At 43.4% G+C, this 15,733-nt stretch overlaps 1 protein-coding gene across 7 annotated transcripts in view; it reads left to right on the top strand.

Moving 5' to 3' along the window:
• TRIT1 (tRNA isopentenyltransferase 1) overlaps positions 1–14,157 on the top strand; it is a 43,069-nt gene extending 28,912 nt beyond the window's left edge. Inside the window, exons 3-13 of one of the 7 annotated variants that reach the window (XM_043578699.1) lie at positions 384–482; positions 1,200–1,345; positions 4,450–4,592; positions 5,177–5,311; positions 6,332–6,443; positions 6,813–6,925; positions 7,173–7,250; positions 10,032–10,141; positions 10,479–10,596; positions 13,071–13,267; positions 13,868–14,157. In XM_043578699.1, the coding sequence (XP_043434634.1) occupies positions 384–482; positions 1,200–1,345; positions 4,450–4,592; positions 5,177–5,311; positions 6,332–6,443; positions 6,813–6,925; positions 7,173–7,250; positions 10,032–10,141; positions 10,479–10,596; positions 13,071–13,240 (1,224 nt within the window). In that variant the 3' untranslated portion in view covers positions 13,241–13,267; positions 13,868–14,157. The other 6 variants (XM_043578700.1, XM_043578703.1, XM_043578701.1 and 3 more) reach the window with 6 other exon arrangements.
• Positions 14,158–15,733: the final 1,576 nt, after the last annotated feature.

Genomic DNA, 15,733 nt, shown 5'->3' with positions numbered 1-15,733 from the left:
TGGGCGTCACCTTGGTGGCTTCCTGAGCAGCTGACACTTGGTTCTCTGAGAGCCCTTGGGCTTGTGTTCATTAAACTGATTTGGAATACCAAACAAGCTTTGAATTTTAGCAGCAAGGCCTAAACATTTTTAGCACTGGAAGGAATTACCATCATGCATTTGTCTCTGGTTTATGCAAGACCCTCCAGAACTAATAGGAAATGCTTCTGAGAACTCATGGGAAACAGTGAAGACTGATATCCATTCATCTTGGTTTCCACCCTTTCCCCTCTGTTCTCCAGACGAATAAATGAGTGTGGTTTCTTGCTAATACCCTCCTTCTCAGGTGAGTCAGGATGCTCTTCTTGATATTAAATATTGTGATAATCTTTCTTAACGTTCACATTGAAGATATATTTGCCCGAGACAAAATTCCTATTGTCGTGGGAGGAACGAATTATTACATTGAGGCTCTGCTCTGGAAAGTTCTTGTCAATACTAAGGTATGTTTAGTTCACTTGTAAGTCACTGAAGAAATGGGTTCCTCTTTCTTGCCAGCTAATTTTAGTGGGAGGAAGGTTGACTTTTCCTTATTTCTTATACTCAGCAACTTAATTTTCTTACTTAATATTCTGAAGCAAGTGCAACCTCCATATGTGAAGTGTGCTTCTCCGGGGTGTGGCCTGAGGGTAAGGGCTGTGTGTGGGAAAAATGCTTCTCTGTGGATTAATTAGCATCTCCACGTAAGTTAACAGTACATCAGTCTGACTCAGCATTTCTTGGCTGTAACAATCTATATGTCAGAGAGATGTCCAACACTAACCTTTCTAATGGAGATGCTATTGCATAGGGTGGGACTTTGCAAACTGTAATGTGCAGGCAATTCTGGTCCACTCTGGTCATTTGCTGAGAAGACTAGACTCATGGATATGTTAATACAGATGCGTTAGCCCTGGTTCCTGTTTATACTTCTGACGAGGAAGCAGGTACCTGAATACTTCCCTAGGCAGTAAGTCCTCTTTTGTTTGCTGTAGCCTCACAACACTACCACAGTGTATTGGAATTTTCTGTTATATGGTCTTTGTCTCACTATATGCCAGGACCTTCTGATTTCTCTCTATTCTGTATTCTCAACTCCCAGCAAGGTGCCTGACACACACACTGTCTCAGTGCTTGTTGAACTGTTAAATTAAGTTTACTTGTAGATCTTCTTTTAATAGCCCCAGGAGATGGACACTGAGAAAGTGACTGACCGGAAAGTAGAGCTTGAAAAGGAGGATGGCCATGCACTCCACAAACGCTTAAGCCAGGTGGACCCAGAAATGGCTGCCAAGCTGCACCCACATGACAAGCGCAAAGTGGCCCGGTAAGAAAGCCTGGGACCACTGACTTTGAGTCCCTCTGGAGTTGGGCAGTGAGTCGTTCCTTGTGCCTGGGTAATGAGATGGCTTTGGCAACAGCAGTTAGTGGAGATTGGTGTGTTCCAGCTCACAGTTTGCTAGGCCCTCAGTTACTGCCTCAGTTCCCCTCCCTCAATAAATAATTGCACCCAACTTTGTTGTTAATTTAAAATGTATAGTACAATAGAGTTTTCCCGAGGGCCTATGTAATCGTGCTTCATTTTCTATTTGATCTCCCCTTGTATAGCAGTTTTCATGTAAATTTTTTCTGGCATGCAATTGGTTTACATTGTGATTTGAGTTTCATAATTAATTGTGCAATGCTGAGTTTTGCCCCAGCAGCTTTCCCAGTGGGAGGTGGATTTTATAAACCATCTCCTGGACCAGCTCACCTTTACATATGGAGGCTTTGTTGAAGGAAAGAGAGAGGTGGTGAATGAACTCATAAGGTCATGTTTTCTTAGGTTGTTTTGAAATTGCAGCTTCATGTGTTAGGTTTATTTTTTTTGCAGTGTTGGAAATGATACCACATCTGACAGGGTAGAGGATCTAACGAAGGACCTACTATATGGATGATTGGTTATACAGATTAAATATAACAACATATGGTATTGATAGGGATTTTTTAAAAATGTTTTTTAATTAAAAAAATTTTTTTTTTACATTTATTTATTTCTAAGAGACAGAGATAGAGCGTGAGTGGGAAGGGGCAGAGAGAGAGGGAGACACAGAATCTGAAGCAGGCTCCAGGCTCTGAGCTCTCAGCACAGAGCCCGATGCAGGACTCGAACTCACAAACCGAGAGATCATGACCTGAGCCGAAGTCGGACGCTTAACCGACTGAGCCACCCAGGTGCCCCAAAAATGTTTTTTAATTTAATTTGAGAGAGCGTGCCTGCACACGTGTGCACGCGCAAGCAGGGGAGCGGCAGAGGGAGAGGGAGAGGGAGAGAGAGAATCCCAAGCAGGCTTTGCACTGTCAGCATAGAGCCCAACATGGGGCTTGATCTCACAAACTGAGGTCTTTACCTGAGCCGAAATCAAGAGTCAGATGCTTGACCGGCTGAGCCACCCAGGCACCCCTAGATCAGTGTTAATCCTTTTTTCATTATCTCCCACCACTCCCAACACATCCAGAGCTTTTTTAGAAATTTTTTTCTAATTGTGCCTCCCTGCCCTCCATGAAATTCAATACTAAAGAATAATATTTCTTCAGGTATGGTACCCCTTGAAGTGTTACACATCATTGTAATATCTAAGGTGTTTTGCTCCCTTGGTAATGCACATTCTAGATAAATGAAGTTTATACTTTCAGTATCCAAACATTTTATTTTAAAGCATTTTAATAGAAATCTTTCAAACATTTTTGGAAAACGGAAATATTATGATGAACATTCATTTTTATATTATTTTATGACATAATCCTAGAGGTTGGTCTTTATTATCCTCTCCTTTTATTAATCAGTTTTCTTAACACGTCTCCTCATTTTGCTACTTCTAAACTAGTAATGAGTTGAGAATTGTGTCTTAGTAGGAGTCAATAGGTTCTAATCAAGAGCTCTAGAGTCTCTTCTTTAGAGAGGACTGGAAGACTTTTCATCTTTTAGTTTGAGACTATATTCTAACCTCCAGCTAAGTGAGATGATCTGTTACTACATATTTTCCCTCATAAGTCCTCTTTGAGTGACCATGGTATGGAAAGGCAAGGGGTCTCTATTCCTGTGTTAGAATTTCACACAAGTAGAATTGGGTCAGGAAGGGAAGGATCACTTTCAAGCTAATATGTTGCAATCACCCAGAGTGGTAGAGTATAAATTTGAGAGTTAAATTACTTAGTGCTGCATAACATGATAGATACGGACAGGCTGGATGGTAGCTTAAGAATAAGCATGTGAGTTCTTTCTTCAATGATCTTTGTGCCAGTAGAGTACTAAATTAGTTAGATGTGTTCTTCATTAACTTTAGACATATTTAAAAAGAAAGTTGATGAGCTGGATATACAACATACTTTTGTAACTGTGGGAAAGGCATCCCAGCGAGACTGGGCTTGTTGGCTTGTAACAGTCTCCCAAATAAGCTCTTTTACTGCTTACCTGAGGGTGAGTGAGTCCCATTCTATCTGTGTAGAAGAAGCCTGTTGTTTCTGAACCTAACTGATTTCAGAAAAGTTCATTTAGTATGTTTAGAAGAATAGTATTATTCTTACTTTATCCTAAGTTTTCTTTAGCATTGTTTCTTTTTTTAAAAATATTTTTAGGGGCGCCTGGGTGGCGCAGTCGGTTAAGCGTCCGACTTCAGCCAGGTCACGATCTCGCGGTCCGTGAGTTCGAGCCCCACGTCAGGCTCTGGGCTGATGGCTCAGAGCCTGGAGCCTGTTTCCGATTCTGTGTCTCCCTCTCTCTTTGCCCCTCCCCCGTTCATGCTCTGTCTCTCTCTGTCCCAAAAATAAAAAAATAAAACGTTGAAAAAAAAAAAAAATTAAAAAAAAATATTTTTAATGTTGGGGCGCCTGGGTGGCGCAGTCGGTTAAGCGTCCGACTTCAGCCAGGTCACGATCTTGCACTCCGTGAGTTCGAGCCCCGCGTCGGGCTCTGGGCTGATGGCTCAGAGCCTGGAGCCTGTTTCCGATTCTGTGTCTCCCTCTCTCTCTGCCCCTCCCCCGTTCATGCTCTGTCTCTCTCTGTCCCAAAAATAAATAAACGTTGAAAAAAAAAAATTAAAAAAAATATTTTTAATGTTTATTTATTTTTGAGAGAGAAAGACAGAGCATGAGCGGGGGGAGGGGCAGAAAGAGGGAGACACAGAATCTGAAGCAGGCTCCAGGCTCTGAGCTGTCAGCACAGAGCCAGACTCGGGGCTCAGACTCATCAACCGCAAGATCATGACCTGAGCCGAAGTTGGACGCATAACCGACTGAGCCACCCAGGAGTCCCAGGATTCCTGCATGGCTTTGGGAGCTTATGCAATGAAAGTGTTCTATAATAAATAGCCTCTTTCCTTGTTTCACTTGAGAATCAGTATTTTCTAATGGTTTTTATGGGTGTGCCCTCCCCCCTTTTAAATGACTTAGGAGCTTGCAAGTGTTTGAAGAAACGGGAATCTCTCATAGTGAATTTCTTCATCGTCAACACTCAGAGGAAGGTGGTGGTCCCCTTGGAGGCCCTCTGAAGTTCCCTAACCTTTGCATCCTCTGGCTTCATGCTGACCAGACAGGTAAAAGCCCTTTGATGCCTTAGAGTCCATCTGAGATAGAGCTTATTATATTACTATGTATAAAATACTTAGAACCATGAGTGGCTCGTAATAAGCACTAAACAAGTGTTAGCTATTAATTTAATTACCATTATTCATTGACTTAATGAGGTACTTTGTTCCCTTCCCCTGGGTGTCTGTCTGGAATGGAAAGAAGGATAGCGCTGGCAGTAGGCTAAGATAGCGAGGCTGGATAAGATGAGATGGTGGCGTGAGTACGAGACTGCCATCCAGGGAAGGTCTGAAGAGAAAGAGAAGGAAGGCTCTGTAGTAGGAGGTCTGACTCCCTGGATTGGCTGGATAGAGGTTGTATCACTGATTATTCTAGAAGCAGCAGGCCTGAGAAATGGGTATGATAGTCAGTTAGCTAGTCTGATTATGGGGTTTCTTTTGTTTGCTTTCTTTTCTTTTGCTAAAGATGATCATGCCCTGTGATAGTACTAGCTTCATCCAGCTAGCATTCAGTAAGCTTTCAGTGAAATGTCAAGTACACTGCAGAGTACTTGGATTTCAGAGATGAATATGAGACAGTGCCTGTTTTTTAGGAGCTCCCAGTCCAGTGGGGTGCAAACAAGATAGATCCTACATTGTGATAAATGCTGGGCTAGAAAGTGCTGTGAGGCCACAGACAAGGGATGATGAGCACTCTTCTGGGGGCATCCAGGGACCCATTTTTAAAGGTAACCTATGAGCTAGGTCTAGTATATGTGAACAGTATAGTGTAGCGATTAAAAGCACAGTCTCTGAGCCAGACTGGATTCAGATCCCTGCTCCACCGTCTTCTGGCTATGTGAATTTTAAGGCAGGTTAGTGTACCTTCCTGTGCCTCAGTTTTCTATTCTGGAAAGTAGAAATAATGATAATAAAATAATAGTAGTAATACATACATCTTCATTGAAGATTAGATGAAATAATACACACAAAGTGCTCAGAATGTGCTTAACATGTGAGAAGTCCTTAATAAATGCAAACTTTTTAGGAAGATAGGAAAAAAGGTTACTGTTACTGCAGGCTGAGAAGTAGCAATGGCAGATAATGTAGAGCATGATGGAAATGATGGAAATTTGGGTTAAATTAATCTCAGGTGCAAGTTTATAGAAAAAGATAATATTTAATGGATTTTTTAAAAGTAAAACATGTATTGCAGTTCAGCATAAAATAATGGAATCTGACTCATAGTGAAGCTGTCTTTGACCTCCACATCTGAATGATTATGACCCCTTACCCTTTGCTCCTTTGTCTGGCTCAGTAGTTCACAGTGTACCTCGGATGGGCTTGGATTAAAGTTTTTGTTCCTATCCAAGGTGTTATCTGAAAGTTCTTAAATGTGAAATAACACCAAGTTAGAGTAACAAATATAATGGAAAAAAGTAAGAAGAGTAAACCAGGGGTCTCACAGCTGCCTCTAAAGTAAACAATGAATACACATTCCATAATAAAATATTTTTCCTTCCTAATAGCTATAATTGTATGCTTCTCTTTATATAATAAGACACGTGCTTCATTCTGGCTGTTTTATTGAAGTGCAGAGTCTTAAGTATGATAAAAATAATATGAATTATTCTATAATCTTTGGAGTGTGAACCCTTTCTTCCACTTGAACAAATGTTCTTCTTCGTGGCAGCCCGTCCATTCATCGTGTAAGTGTCTAGTGGGCACCTGTGACAGACTTGCTGGTTGATGGGCTAATTTGATTGAAGTTCTAGATGAGCGCTTGGATAAGAGAGTGGATGACATGCTTGCTGCTGGGCTCTTGGATGAACTAAGAGACTTTCACAGGCGCTATAATCAGAAGAAAGTTGCAGAAAATAGGTGAGGATTTGGCTATTACTTTGACCTACTCTCCATCCCTTGCTTATGGTCAAAAGACCATAAATGTACTGGCTTTGGATCTACTTGTTTATTATTAGCCTTTGTCCTTGGCATTGGCGAGGTTTGTTGGAAGGAGGTTTGGTGTACTTGTTAACAGTTGCACTTTCTAATCTGTCAGACATTCTCGGGAGTTAATTTTCAAGGGAATTAACCAGGGAGCTGGTGCGGGTCGGGGTGGGGTGGAGGAAGGTGGTTAGAGAGGCAGGATCTCGGTTTCTCATCTATGAGATGAAATGGCTAGATCCTCTCCAAGGCCCCTGCTAGCTCTCAGATGCAATGGCTCATCTGCTGATGCTCTCCTATTCCCAGCCAGGACTATCAACATGGTATCTTCCAATCCATTGGCTTCAAGGAATTTCATGAGTACCTGGTCACTGAGGGAAAATGCACACCAGAGACCAGTAACCAGCTCCTAAAGAAAGGTGTGAATTCCTCCATTAAACCTAGCCTTGGACATCCTTGGGTGCCACAGTATCCTGCTGGTATGGTCTGAGAAAGAGCTGAGGCCAGAAGAGTCCCAAATGGCCTTCAGCTCAGAATGGAGATTCTTGTCTACCAGGTGTCTTCCAGTGTGCTGCTATGGTTAATTTTCTCTTCTTCTGGGCTGGGAGGGCTTGTCTTTCATCTGGGTGAGAACTTACAGGTTCTTAGATCTACTTTGCCTTTCAGGTATTGAGTCTCTGAAACAGGTGACCAAGAGATATGCCCGGAAGCAAAACCGATGGGTTAAAAACCGCTTTTTGAATAGTAAGTCTCATGTTTTTCCTTATCCCCTGGGTCTGTTTCCAATAGATGTCCTCACCTCGCCCGGAAAAGGAACTTTAGTTTCTGGACCTGTTCTAAGACTTGGGGACCTGATCTGGGGGAAGGTCCACTGCATAAATAACTGTCTAGGGATACTTTTTTTGTAATGTCTCAGAGAACAAATTAAATCTTTCCAGTGAGGAAAGATGTGTTTCCCATGTGTTCCGCCTTACACCTGAACACATGGGTGTTGACTGCAAAACAGGCAAGAGCATAATAGCAACATCTTAGCAGAATCAGTGCTCAGGGTTGATTTTAGCTTCACATTTTGTACCTGAAGTGCAGTCAGCTTTCTATAGGAACACTCTCCTAATTAAAATGGTTCTGGGGCACCCAGCTGGCTCAGTCAGAAGAGCATGTGACTCTTGATCTCGGGGTCGTGAGTTTGGGCCCCATGTTGGGTGTAGAGATTACAAGAAATAAATAAACTTTAAAAAAAAGAAAAAGAAACATGGTTCTTAGGCCAGACGAGCAGTGTAGAGTCAGACCGTCACCAGCTCTCCCTGCATCGCCTTCATTTTCAGGTACGTGGTGCTTTAGAATGCTGCAGCCTTAGCTTTGGTTGAACAGCACTTTTAAGGAACAGGGAAGGAAATTCTTGTTTATTTGACCCTATTCTGTGTCCTTGACGCTAAATTTGGTGCTATACATATATTCCTGACCCTGCGGGATAGGTGTTATTCTTTTATTTTTGCAGATAAGGAAATGGAGGCTTCGAGAAGTTAAATATCTTGCCAAAAACCTGCCAGCTGAATAAGCTGTATTAAATGCAGGCCTGACCCCCCCCCCGCCCCCCCCCAAACTGTACTTCATAGCACTCTTCTTGTTTCCTGTAGCTATAACTTTAGCTAAACAGCATTGGTATTGGGCCTCAGGTAAGAAATGGTGTGGTTATGAGCCAAATGGAGATTGATTTAAAAGAGATTGAATACCAGTGAAACACCAACTCTATCTTATAGGCACTTTTTAAATATGCTTCCAAATCATCCCGTTTACCTTTTGCCATTAGACTTCTGCTTTCAGTTATAGATAAGAACAGCTGAGGCCTCCGCTCTGCTCTTTAGTGTCTCTGAACACAAGCACCTTGGTCCATGTTGTTGACCACCGATCGCTACAGTTCTTTCTCCTGCTCTTGCTCTCTGCCAGACCTCTCTAGCATAGTTCTGGCACCATCAAGCTCTATATACTTCCTTCTCCTTACCCTGTTTTCTCTGCATGTCCTTTTAGATAGGTGAATTCTTTGCTTCAGCTAAAATTGAAATTGAATTGCGTCAACGGAAACTACTACTACAGATTTCTAATGCAGCTTCTCTTCTCCCCAGGGCTAACAATTAATCTGTAACAAAAGATGTTTTTTTGTAATGATTTGAAACTTCCTCCTGTGGTAAAGCCACAGTAACTCCCCCATCTCTGAGTCCGGAGGGATTGATGGCCCAGAGCATCATCTGCCCATTCCTCATTCATGTGTATGTCGGCACAGTCCTGGTGCTAGAGTGAAAGGCGCAGCTGCCTTGTAAACCAGGAGCTGAGTGTGATTGGCCGGGGCTAGTCTGCGGGGATATGGTTCTGGCAAGAAGCCAGAGGGACTTCCCCGCCCCAACTTGGCCTTGGACCCAAGCCAGAAATAGCAGCTGGGAGCCGAGAACTTGTTGAAAGGTGCTTAGACAGGGCACAGAAGCCCAACAAAGGACTCAGAGGGGAAAGGAAAATATAGAGTGGCCTGAAAACAGGTGCAGAGCTTAGCCAAGGCCAGGTGTGCTGTGGATGCTGCCTGCACCCTCCTGGTCTCACCTTTCCGTGTGGTGGCAGGTGCAGCCCAGGCCATTTTATGAAGAATCTTATTTGTGGTTGGCACAATCAAAAGGCCAGCACCTGCCAGCCGTTGGCATCCTAAGGACTTTGATGTTTTTGTCCATGGGGAGATGCTCTTTGCCTTTAGGCAAACTGACTTAACCTAGCGGTGGAAGGCAATGTAGTGTGTCTATAGATGGGGGAGGCTACCAGCGGAGACCTAACATGGTTGGCTCCAGTGGATGAAACGCCTGTAGCTGTACCCTTGGCGGTCTCCAGTCTCCTCTCCATTCAGAAGTGTTTACCAAAGGGTGTTTTCTTGAATACTCCTGTAGATCTGTTTCCTAAAAGAAAGGGGCTCAACTAGTTCAATTTCAAGGCTTTCTAGTTCTCAGATTTAGTGGCTCATTGGCTGATAATTCTTCTGTTCCCAGTCCCCGATTATCGATGTGGTGTCAATGAGTTTCATGAATGCCGTACTGCTGAGGGAATATATACAAACCCGAGACTAGTGCCTGTTCCTCAAGAAAGCTTTGAACTCTCTTGCCACAAGAGCAACATCACTGTAAGATGATAGGGAACTTAGAACAGGCATTTACTTCAAGCTGTTAGTTTATTTACTCCTGTGATGTGTTGTCTTTATATCACTAGAGCTATTACTCCATTCTGTTTTTCTGACTGATCTGGAAGGTCCTGTCTCTGGAAGTCTGGATTATACAGCTAGACTTGTTGACTACAGATCAGTGAGCCTTCTAGGTCATTTTTGAATTGCATGTAGTTGTTTGTTCATATTTCTGGTTAGAATGAATGGCATGGTCAGCATGTTTATTCCTTTGGCTCCATATATTTCTCTTGAGGATTCTGGAGTCCTGGGCGCAGAATGGATTGGGTGTCAGAGGCTGACCTGTCACGTCTTCTCTTTGTCATTATTAGGACCTGGTCCCAGTGTCCCCCCAGTCTATGGCTTAGAAGTATCTGATGTCTCGAAGTGGGAGGAATCTGTTCTTGAACCTGCTCTTGAAATCGTGCAGAGTTTCATCCAGGTGATTATTAATCACAGTACTGCCTTTTGTCTGGCTTTCAGAGGGCTTTTCTCAGCTGGCACCTTTGTTGGTATGTCAGGGAACCAAGTTTTCTTTTCCATGGAATAGAGCAGAAGCGCTAGCTGCTTTTAGATCCCTGGAGGCTGTGTTTCTGCTTTCACATTTAGAAAGGTTGTTGCTAAAAATCTGTCCATCATATCTACCTGCTCTCTGGAATGAGAAAAAGGAATCTTGGGAAAATCCCACTCCCCTTAATATCAGAGAATAACATCCAAATCTCTTTGATTCAGTTGCTTTCCCCCCCATCTCCCCCACTCCCCCAACCCCGTTCTTTCAGGGCCACAAGCCTGTAGCTGCTCCAGTAAAGATGCCATGCAATGAAATGGAGAACAAGAGAAGTTATCACATGTGTGACCTCTGTGATCGAATCATCATTGGGGACCGTGAATGGGCAGGTAGAGTCTGGGGAAGGGCATGGAGACATCTGTTAAGGGTGGTTCACAGTGACTTCATGCAATTTAAGGTCTTTGGTAGATTGAATGCTGGGGTCTGCTTATTAATAAAGGGATGGGCAGATTTCTCTAAGAGCCTAAGTACTCAAATTTCATGGACACTTTCCCATATCTGTGGGAGAGTTATCTGTGTATTCTGAATTTTAAAGGAAGGTCGTATGCCCTCCAACTTCAGCTAGAGTAGATATTTTATACTGAGAGGACTGCAGTTAACTTTCCAGAGCTCCTTTGACTTTCCTGATCCTACCTCCTAGGAGTTTCTGGGCCCTTCATGTTTAGACCTCAGTGCGGGTGAGGTAGGAGTATAAGGGAAGCCAGCCAACTCACCCAGGAGACCCAGACGCAGAGCCAGCTGTGGGGAGGCGGGAGGACGTGCTCCTCCTGAGTACACCCTTTGCAAGCAGGGTCTCTTTGGTAACTGTTAGGGTATTGTGTTGAAGTTGTGGTGATGCTGAGACTGTGATGGAGAGTGTTGAGAGGAGCGGTGGCAGCTGACTGTCCCACACGGATAAAGATGGTGATCGGTGATCAAAGGGTGCTGTCTTCTTTCAAGGCACTCATGACCACCCAGCAGCGGCCCTGCCCTAAAGCTCTCTTTCCCTCTTGGAGCCTGGATCCACCTCTGCCACAGATTCACACCCGCACTCCCCTGTCCGATTCCTCTGGTCCTCTGGTCAGAGCCCACAAAGTCCCGGGGCCTCCAAGCCTTCAGCTCACACTGTATTTGGAAACTGGTTTAAAGCTCACTCCTTTTGAGCACAGTAGGGCTTGTACTATACCCGGTGGCTGGAATCCTTCTGTTCCGAGTACTGCCTTGCATGGGATTCTCATAGAAATGGGGTTTTCTCCTCATTCCAACCAATAGAACGATTACTTCTATTAACTGGTAACGCTGGCAAAATGAACGCCATTGTCAGAGACTGGGGATGGCTGTGATTTGCTCAAGCAGCAGAAGAAGCCTCGATTGTCGTTGGTTTATAATGATGAAAGGGGAAGAGAAAGAGAGTGTCTGATTGTTTTTTCTAAAGGAAACTTAGTGGTTCGATTTGTCGAATGTCCTTCAGGGATAGCCTTAAAGAAGCAACATTTGTGAGCCTTTTGTGAGCTTAGCTTGTGTGAGCCCTTCTATAGTGCCATCTGTCAAGTCCTTGCTCCCATCCCCTGCTGCCGTGGAGAGCCAGGCCAGAAGCCCGCCTCCCCCCACTTTTTTTTGCCTTAGGCTCTAGCTGGAGAATAAAGCTGACTTTTTCCCCCACATAAACTTTTCTTTGACTTCTAACCTCTCCTTTACTTTTTTTTTTTTTTTTGCTCCAAAACCTTTAAATGACGTTTTTAATATATATCAAAGAGCATTTAATCTAGTCATCTTTTCAAATGCTTCCAAATAAGATTTCCTTGAAAAAGAAAAAATAAAAAGAAGGTTGTATGAGTTAGTTAGAGGGTGGGAACAGTCTTTGGGGTGAGAGGTCAGAAATTGATACCAGGAAGCAGTGGCCTTTCAGCTTTACTGCTTCTGTGGACTCTCCAAAGGGATCGTCAGAGAAGAATGCTTCCCGTTATCTCTCTGGAGCATTGTGTGCTTGGAGAATGTGAGGCTTGCGAGTTAGTCATTCGAATGGCTTATCTGACCCAGGCATGGGGATGTCAGACCAGGAGGGCAACGTGTGTGAGCAGGGAAGAAGTGGAAAGGACAGCTCTGGGTGCTCGGGGGCTGATGCAGACAAGGACCTGGATTTGGCATTTTTAGCTGAGTGAGTGGAAAGGTAATGTATCTGTAACAGGAAGCCCCATGCTGGAAAAGTGCATCTACAGCCCCGATTCTGGAAAATTGGGGCTCTTTTTGAGCTATAGATGAGCCGAAGAACTTACCTGCTATGTGTCCTTGGACAAAGTGTAAGTCCTCTGTGAACTTCAGTTTCTGTGAACTTCAGTTTCGTCCTGTATCAAATGAGCTGAATAATACCGTCCTGCAAGATTGCTGTGAGGATTAGTGATGTAAATAAAGCACCCAGCAGGGTATGCTTGATGCTTCCCTTAAAAATGCTAAGCAGCTATACCAGCACATGTGTTGATCCTGTTATTGTTAAAGAAAAGGATTGTATAGTTAATTCTTAATGCTTCTAGGATTGATTCTAGAAAGTTCTAAGGAGGGGCACCTGGGTGGCTCAGTTGGTTAAGCATCCAACTTCGGCTCCGGTCATGAGGTCATGATCTTGGGGTTCACAAGTTCGAGCCCCGTATTGGGCTCTGTGCTGACAGCTCAGAGCCTGGAGCCTGCTTCAGATTCTGTTGTCTCCCTCGCTCTCTGCCCCCCCCCCCCATGCCTGCTCTGTCTCCCAAAAATAAATAAACCTTAAAAAAAAATTTAGAAAGTTCTAATGAATTGTTTTTTTGTTGTTGTTATTGTTTTGTCTCAGCACATATAAAATCTAAATCCCACTTGCACCAGCTGAAGAAAAGAAGAAGATTGGACTCAGATGCTGTCACTGCAATAGAAAATCAGAGTATTTCTCCAGACTGTGACAAAGAGCTTAAAGAGAAAGGATCCCCAGAGCAGAATGAGAAAGAGCTGAAATCCAGTGTTTAAGAGACATGTCCCGGAGCCTTTGCACAGGTAGGGATCTAGTTCAGGAGGGAGGGTTATGTCTGTGTCCCCGTCTGGGCTGAGGAGTGCTATGCAGAAAGCCCCCACCATTTTTTTTCTTCTGTGGTGTAGTTTTTGTTTTTGTTTTTTTATTTTTTATTTTTTTAACGTTTATTTTTGAGACAGAGAGAGACAGAGCATGAACGGGGAGGGTCAGAGAGAGGGAGACGCAGAATCTGAAACAGGCTCCGGGCTCTGAACTGTCAGCACAGAACCCTACGCAGGGCTCAAACTCACGGACCGAGAGATCGTGACCTGAGCCGAAGTCATTCGTTCAACCGACTGAGCCACCCAGGCGCCCCTGTGGTGTAGTTTTAAAGTCTCATGTTCTCTGTCATGGAAACAGCAGGTCTTGTTAGCTTCTTGTTTGGCTGGTGTGTCTGGTAATGATGATTTTGGGAAGGGATTTTTTTTCCCCTTTTAACCTTAAAGGTTCTATTTTTAAAAGAGGTGCAGATTGTACTTTTTTATACTTGAGGATCTTTCTGGTAATGAACACTGAATTCCCTATATCCCTTTAGAAAGAAGTTTTTATGTCCCTGACTCTGGCTAAAAATATCTCCTTTCCAGATACTTTTATAGATGACGGAAGTCTTGTGAGCCACAGATCAGGAGTTCTGGATTTGAGTGAATGGCAGGAAAGGACCAGCCCCAGTGAGAAGATTAAGTGAACTCTAACCAGTTCTTGGAATTCCACAGAGAAGGAGAGAAGGAGGTGGTCGTGATGTGGTGCTTGAAAACTAAAGACTTCAACATTTGTTGCACTCTTCCTGTGTGATAATTACTGTCACTACTATCTTTCTATTGGCTTAGGAGTCTATATATTTTTTGAAAGTTAAATAAAGAAAAAGTTCCCAAGAGTCTCTTTAGTGCTTAAAAAATGTATATTCCATGTCTAGTTTATACACAGTAGGCTGTGTTATCAACATGATAGCCTTTTCTCAGTCTTGACATTCTTCATATGTTCGTGCTGTCTATTCATTATTTAGCAAATGTTTATTGAGCACTCAGTATATTCCTGGAAGACCTCTGGAGAGGGTCTTTTATTGAAGATTTGTGATTTCCAGCAACGTTGAGTATATGTATGTATTTAGTATAAAATTAAGTATTTTTGTGTTTACAGTTCAGCAACATTGATTATGTTCACAATGCTATAAAACAGTCACCTCTGTTTCTAAAACTTTTTCATCACCCCAAACAAGGCGTATCCATTAAGCAGTAACTCCACGCAAGTAATATTTTATTTGTTAAGAATCTACCATATGTGAGGCTAGAGGGAATACAGAGATAAAATGAGACGTCATTCTTGCTTTCAGGGAGCTTTGTTCATACTGTACAAACAGCCAGTCTAGGGAAGAGAGTATCTAAAGGCCATAAGAGGTGTGTAGAATTGCACTTAGGAGGGGAAGGGGTGGTGTAAGAAGGAGCATTTCTGCTGGACCTTAAAAGCAGTTCTTGGGGTGGCTGTGTGGCTCAGTCGGTTAAGTGTCCAACTCTTGATCTCAGCTCAGGTCATGATCTCATAGTTCGTGAGTTTTGAGTCCCGTGTCTGGCTCTGCCCTGACTGTGTGGAGCCTGCTTGGGATTCTCTCTCTCCCTCTCTCTGCCCTTCCCTCTCTCCCCGACCGCCCCCCCCCCAACATAAATAAACTTAAAAAAAAAAAAAAGCAATTCTTGGTTAGCCATGCACAGGAGGAGAAGGTAAAGAACTATTGAACTTGATCGACTTTTTTAAACAGTGCTGAACTCCATAGCCTCACCTACCTTTTCCCCCCCTTCTAACAATTTTTAAAATTTTAACTTTTTCACTAAATTTGTTTACATAGTTCCAAAATTAAAATGGTATAAAAAAACATTCATTGAGAAATCTCACTCCCGTCTCTATCCCCTTCTCCCCCAATCCATAATTACTTTATTAGTTTCTTATAGCTCTCGAGTTTTTTTAATGCAAAAATGAATAAATACAAATATATATTCTTTTCGTCCTCCCCTTACCCAAAAAGATAGCATTTAGCACATACTGTCTTCATGTGTCACCTTACCTGTTGGCAATATCTGGGTGTGCGTGGATTTCTCCTGCTGCTGCTGACAGGTCTCTTGTTTGGGGCCGTAACCACCTACCCTAGAGTTCCCCAGTTAACCCCCAGCAGGGTTCACCTACCTTGTATACTGAACTTCATTCAGATGCCAGTGTTTAGGCCCAGACCAGCCTCTGAGGAATTCTTGAGGTATGGCCATCCCATTCCTTCAGCCAGCAGGTTCCCTGGGACTTACTATGTGCTTGGTGCTTTGCTAGACTCAGAAGGTACAGAGGTGATCCAGGTCCACACTGATTAAATAATTACAGAATTACAGCGGGTGTACAGAAAGGACACTTGCTGAAGAGCAAGTAATCTAATCTGAGGACCTCCCCGCCGGCCCCTGCCTTGGTGCGGG

This window comes from Prionailurus bengalensis, chromosome C1 (genome assembly GCF_016509475.1).
Source record: "Prionailurus bengalensis isolate Pbe53 chromosome C1, Fcat_Pben_1.1_paternal_pri, whole genome shotgun sequence".
NCBI classification, from domain to species: Eukaryota; Metazoa; Chordata; class Mammalia; order Carnivora; family Felidae; genus Prionailurus; species Prionailurus bengalensis.
The sequence above is the reverse complement of the archived record's forward strand: the minus strand, read 5'-3'. Positions and strand labels throughout refer to the sequence as shown.